This window comes from Danio aesculapii, chromosome 16, assembly GCF_903798145.1.
Source record: "Danio aesculapii chromosome 16, fDanAes4.1, whole genome shotgun sequence".
NCBI classification, from domain to species: domain Eukaryota; kingdom Metazoa; phylum Chordata; class Actinopteri; order Cypriniformes; family Danionidae; genus Danio; species Danio aesculapii.
The window spans coordinates 15,475,706-15,482,260 of NC_079450.1; the positions used below are offsets into that span (position 1 = coordinate 15,475,706).

The window sequence follows — 6,555 nt, forward strand, 5'->3', positions numbered from 1 at the left end:
ACTTATGCACGAATGCTGTTTGTTGACTTCAGCTCAGCATTCAACACTGTCATACCCTCTAAGCTAATGATCAAACTCAGAGACCTGGATATCAACGCGTCTCTCTGCAACTGGGTTATGGACTTTCTGACTAACAGACCTCAGAATGTTAGATCAGGCCACATCTGCTCCACTACCGTCACACTCAACACTGGTGTACCCCAGGGCTGCGTGCTGAGCCCCTTCCTCTACTCCCTTTTTACCATTGACTGTAGGCCTGTGAACAGATCCAACACCATCATCAAATTTGCAGATGACACCACAGTGATTGGTCTAATCAGCAATAATGATGAGACTGCCTACAGGGAGGAGATACAGCATCTAGCCACTTGGTGCACCGACAATAATCTGCTCCTTAACACCAGCAAGACCAAGGAGCTCATTGTGGACTTCAGGAAGGGACGAACAGGCTCGCATGATCCCATCCACATTAATGGGATGGCCGTTGAGCCTGTCTCATCCTTCAAGTTCCTGGGGACCCACATCTCTAAGGACCTTTCCTGGACCACCAACACCTCCAGCCTGGTCAAGAAGGCTCACCAGCGCCTATTCTTCTTGAGGCAACTTAAGAAGAACCAGCTTTCATCAGCCGTCTTGGTGAACTTCTACCGCTGCACAATAGAAAGCATCCTGACCAACTGCGTCACAGTCTGGTATGGAAGCTGCTCTGTTGCTGAGCGTAAGGCACTGCAGCGGGTGGTGAAAACTGCCCAACGCATCACAGGGACTACACTGCCAGCCATTGAGGATATCCAGAAGAAACACTGTCTGCGCCGAGCACGCAGCATTCTTAAGGACACCTCTCATCCTGCTCACAGACTGTTCTCTCTCCTGCCTTCCGGCAGGCGCTTCAGGCTCCCCCGGACAAAAACCAGCAGACTGAGGAACAGCTTTTTCCCCAGAGCTGTCTCCCTTCTGAACTCTGCCCCTTACTGACTCTTTTGCCCCCCCAATACACCCCCCACACTCCTCTAACTTATACTCCTCACAATCACTGCACTATTTAACATTTGCACATTTAAAGTTTGCACATATTCATTGCACTGATTCATTTATTTGAACTGGACATACCCACTGCACATGGACATTAGTAATTATGTTTATCTATCTGCACACTTCTGCTATTAATAGTATCCTGTACATATATTCATTTATTGTAAATCTGTTCATAGCTAATACAACCTGTATATAATGTTGATAGTACATCCATCTGTAAATATCACTATAGTTTCTCTATAACTGCACTTTATAACTTATACCTGTATCCTGCACTTGCTGCTATTGCACTGCTGGTTAGACCTAAACTGCATTTCGTTGCCTTGTACATGTACATGTGTAATGACAATAAAGTTGAATCTAATCTAATCTAATGATGTGTTTACTGGTGTTATCTTTGACTAATATTTAAATCTGTTTGACATTCTGAAACATTAAAGTGTGAAAAGATGCAAAAAATAAGAAATCAGTAGGGGGCAAACACTTCTTCACACCACCTTATATGTGTGCATGTACTGTATGTGCCTGTGGGCATGTGCGTGCATCTAATAATTACAGCAAATTCACAGCACTAACTACTCACAAGTCTTGAGTACCTTTAGGAAGGCTACTTTTGACTTACACTTACTTCAGTATTATCTATTTAGAACAGATACTTTTACTATACATACACACAAACACACATATAACTTCATCCAGATTGACGTAGTGGATCATTTTGCTGTGACAAGGCCTGATAAAGAAGCAAGTAATCCAAAGCAAAGCTGTAAAACTCTTTTTGTAAACGCTTTTACATGAGATATGATCTATACTTTCTCTGATCGTCTTCTATTTTACTCCCAGGAGACCTAGAAGTCCTGTTAACTCAGGACATGAGAAAGGAAACCTAAAACACAGATTTCCTAAAAAAAGAGAAAATTTCTGGGAAGCATTGTCTCTCAACTGACGAGATATCTCATCAATTGAAGATTCAATGAAAGGAGTTGTCCATCACACACTGTCACTATAAAAATATCAGTAAATTAGCCGTTTTCCGTATTTTGTGATTCATGTTTTTATTTTATTCTGTTTATTTATGCTTTTGAACTGCATTATAGGACCCTGATCTTTCTTCTGACAACTTTTGACTTTGAATAGTTCGAAAAAATTGACTTTTATTAACATTTTTTATAGTTTAAAGTGACATATTGTCTAGGTTGGTGTTGTTTGTTACGATACAAAAGCCTTGTATTAAACTGCCAGCACATTTTCTGTTATTTTACAGACTTTTTGCTCTATACAATGGTCCATCGTTATTCTATGTTATGTTCTAAACAGAACCCGCAATATGCATAATCCACAAAGTAGTCAGCTTTATTTTTTACAATTATTATAGATATTTATGGCTCTAAAATCCCTCACTACACTCTTTATACACTTTTTGTTTTCTCAGACATGCATTAACATTTGCCTTTTTCATCTCAGGGGGCTTTTTCAGTTTATTCATGACAACTTGCTTTTGTATAATGTTATTATTAGTAGTAGTAATATTTATCATATGCATGTTTATATTTGTTTTATTAAAAACAAGCTTAGATTTGTCCACCTGTCAGGTTTTGGACCATATGGGGCATAGGATGTGTAGAGGCCAATTGGAGGAGGCTCATTCTTTATCCCCGCGCTGCAGATGGTCTGTTTAACTGTTTTCCCGCTAGTGAAGCGTTTAGTTTTTCCACTTACAAAGTCTGCAATGTAAATAGCAAATGCGCCGTGGCACGACGTCACTGACTCTTAAAGCGAATGTGGGATGAGACTGATTTGTTTATGCTTAAAACACACCCAGAACTCATTAAGATAATAAGCACAACCCTGTTAGACCAGCTGCTGCGGTGCAGAGCGTATTTTTCTGTTCTTAAAATAGTAAAAGTGGATTTGGACACACCCTTAATGCTTTTGCACCATGCGCTTTAAACTTTGCACCTAGACCATTAAAATAGAGCCCTCAAAGTTCAAACCTTCATAGAAAAATAACTCCAGTATTATAGAATGAAATCAAAAGATGGTATGGAGCCCTACAGCCACACAACTTGAACCTTCCTTTGCAATTTCCAGAAGTCCAACTTTTTGTCCGATGGTTAGCATCTTCCTCTGCCTTTTAAGTGCTACTGCAGGTGCCTTTAACGGTGCAGAACCTTTCTTCCAGTGGTGTAGTCGGGGCTATACGCACATATACTCAGTATGCCTACTTTTTTCCACTAGCTGTTTGGGTATTACGACTTCTGAGAATCAATAATTGCGTATACCCTCGGTATGCTCACTTGTTTTGCTGATTAGAATTGCCTAATTTACATGTATTCGCATCCCTTAACTGTATACCAAATGTTTTTTAAACTCTCATCTTAATTTGTTGCAATTGGTGCATTTTTGTTTATATTTTGCGCCATTCCCCGCCCCCTGACGACCTCAGCAGCTGTGGAAAAATTTCGTGAGTTTTTCAAAGTCAACTGAATGATGTCTCGCTGAAACGTTCAGGTAAAATGATAAAACAGCATGGGCGGGTTGGGTGGGTAATAGTACACCACTTTTTTTTTTAGTACTACACCACTGCTTTCTTCGACATTGTGGGGAGAAAACCTGCAAACATACAGTGACTTCAGAGTCACACTGCTAGCGATTGAAGATTTATGTAAATTTGGCAAGCTAAACGCATTCTGTACTGTACAAGAGACATGGCCGCGAAAAGTGAACCATGTTATGGCGACCACTGTATATTATTTCTTATACATTATATTGTTTAAAACTACTTAAAGGTTAATAAATTAGTTGAATAGCTCCCATAATGCAATTCACAATCGTACTGTAAATAAACAGAAAACACTTGTGACTCACAGAAAAACTGTTAATTAACAGATGTTTTTTTACAGTGTATATAGTGTGTGTGTGTAATCAATCTATTCATGTGTGACTAATTTGAACCATTTTCAGTAATTACCTTTTTTGCTAGCTGTCAGAAGAGTTACAGCAGTCAATATATTAAACACAAAATCTATACCTTTGACGTGACTTGTGTTTAACTGTAGCGGATTGTCCCCAAAAGCCAAAGTGCCATTTATCAGGATCCTCTCAGGAAATTTTCCAAGATGTGTTTCCTTTGCAAACGTGCTCTCTATCAATAGCCCAATCTCCGCCGTATCTTTGTACAGTACATCTGAGCATGTCCTCTAATTGTCCAGCAGGGGTGAAGACTCGGTCTGCTCTCTGATTTCCTCTCAGCTTTGAGTCACACAAGTCACTTTTGCTCAAGATTCAGGATGTTTTTCATCACAGCGCATGTGGTTTTCAGCAAGTACAGTATCTTCACACATCATTAGCGCTGCAGCAGATGGCAGAAGGAATAAATGGCCCTGCGAATGCTTTATGTTTGTTTCTCTTCTTCTTCTTCTACTCAGGCCTCTCCTGCTGCTTTGGCAAAAAGTGTCTTAGCTGAAGTCCCGAACCAGGTGGTGGACTATTACAACAGCAAGGGGATCAAGCCCAAGTGCCCCAGCGAGTTTGAGTCTTCCAGGACGTTTGGTCACTGAAGCGACCAGCTCTCGCTCTTTACAAAAAACTAGCACGTCTGTGTGAATTTGAAGCCTAATCTGTTCCACTTTGTTTTGTTTGCATGCGTAGCCTGTGAGGCTTGCATAGGTGTTGCAATGCTACTGTTTGTATTACGTACATGTCGACATGTACAGACTTACACAACTACAAAGAAGCAAAAACATCTTACTGAAAGCATGATGACTGGGATTAGCTGAAATAAATAATTATATATATATATATATATGGGTTATCTGTTTTCTTTTATATAAAGGTTTATTGAGATTTTGCTAAATTTCGTAATGTTCTTACATTGTAAAGCATTTTGGATCTTAGAGGATGAATAGCTATTTGAATTAGACTGTCTGTGGACATTCAGGCTTTCCTTTTCTTTCTCTCTCTCAATATATATATATATTTTGGTTCTTTTTTTGCAGATGCAGGGCCAGATGCATGATTGTATTTTGCATGTTGATGATAAACCGACATCGTTTTTCTATTGGTTCCTTTCGGGGCCTGTTATTTGAGTTCATGTGAAGCTGCTCTTCTGGGAAATGTCCACAAATAAGACTTTAGAATGAAGTATTTTTTGGTAGATTTGAGTGATGATGTAACAAATCGTTTGGAAATAAAGTTTGTGTTATGAATGGTTCACTCTTTGTGTGGCTTCTGAAAAAACAAACCAGCAATGTAGTTTTTTTTTTCAATAGTTAGAGTTGCTGTATGTAAGTTTTTGACTCTTCTAAGGCATACAAATACCATAATATGTTTGCAGATATTTAGGAAACATGCTAAGTGAGCATTCTTGTTTATCTGAAAAACAATGCTGAAGCCAGATATTCTGCTTTATAAATGTCTGTTACGTGCCGGAACATCTGTCTTTTTTTTGGCTCTTTTACCCTGCCCACTGCCAGTTTAGCCATTTATATTTCAGCACCCCTGGTTGCCTTGGTGGAAAACCACATATTTTATTCATTCAGTTATTCAGAAAGGCTCTCAAAGTATGAGTCCGCAACCGAAATGCAATCTCCGGTGGACAGTAGCAGACTCCAAATGAGACGCAGATTCAGAGTTCCACATGAGGTTATTAATTAGCAAATATTATAAATATTACGAATGTAAACATTGGGTAAGCAGGTTACTTTGTAACCCTGTGTCCTAACAACATGTCACGAGGAGATTTGCAGTGATAAGCAATTTGGCTGTTTTCGCCTGACAAAACATGATAGAAATTTAAATACAGCCATTCAGATGCACAGAATAGTGCACTCACTGCACTCCAGCAAAATGGTAAGGTTTTTAATCTAATTAATACATATTAAACCTCTTTAACATTATGAAATGGACATGCTGAATCACTGATATGTGTTGGCTTGTGATGAGTCACCTTTTAATGTGGAAAATATTCCTTCTATCTATTCCTTCTAATCAGCCTTTAGACTCAATAGTCAGGCTCGCTCCTGTTGGTGAATCTGGCAACCTGTTCTTGCATGTGTTTTATCTGCATTACCTAGTTCAACAACTGCAACAGTTCAACCACTGGGTGTCAAACTTACATACTGCACCTTTCAAGAAAAGTTTATGTAAAAATGGCAAATGTTTATTTTCATTCTGTGGTGCAAAAAGGAAAAAAATCAGCTTTATAAACTGTTAGGGTACTTTTAAAAACAGAAAAATGTGCGTAGAAATAAATCTATCTCAAAACAATTTGTAATTTTTTGATTTAGTGGCTAATTCATATGAATTTGTAGGGTCTCATTCGTACAATTTAGAAGGATTTGCTCATCCCCCAATGATGGTTGGGTTTAGGGAAGGGGTTGGGTGCTAAACTTTTATGACTAAACTTATATGAATTTGTATGAATAGCCACTAAACTGACAAAATATACTGTAAAATAGTTACGTTTTCTCGTGAGATCAGGCTGGTAAAGATGACCACATTGTCGAACCAACCATGTGT

At 38.9% G+C, this 6,555-nt stretch overlaps 1 protein-coding gene across 1 annotated transcript in view; it reads left to right on the plus strand.

Annotated features, from left to right (window-relative positions):
• cpne4a (copine IVa) overlaps positions 1–5,250 on the plus strand; it is a 120,261-nt gene extending 115,011 nt beyond the window's left edge. Inside the window, exon 16 of the mRNA XM_056475517.1 lies at positions 4,464–5,250. Within this exon, the coding sequence (XP_056331492.1) occupies positions 4,464–4,595 (132 nt within the window). The 3' untranslated portion in view covers positions 4,596–5,250. The remainder of the gene's footprint in view (positions 1–4,463) is intronic.
• Positions 5,251–6,555: the final 1,305 nt, after the last annotated feature.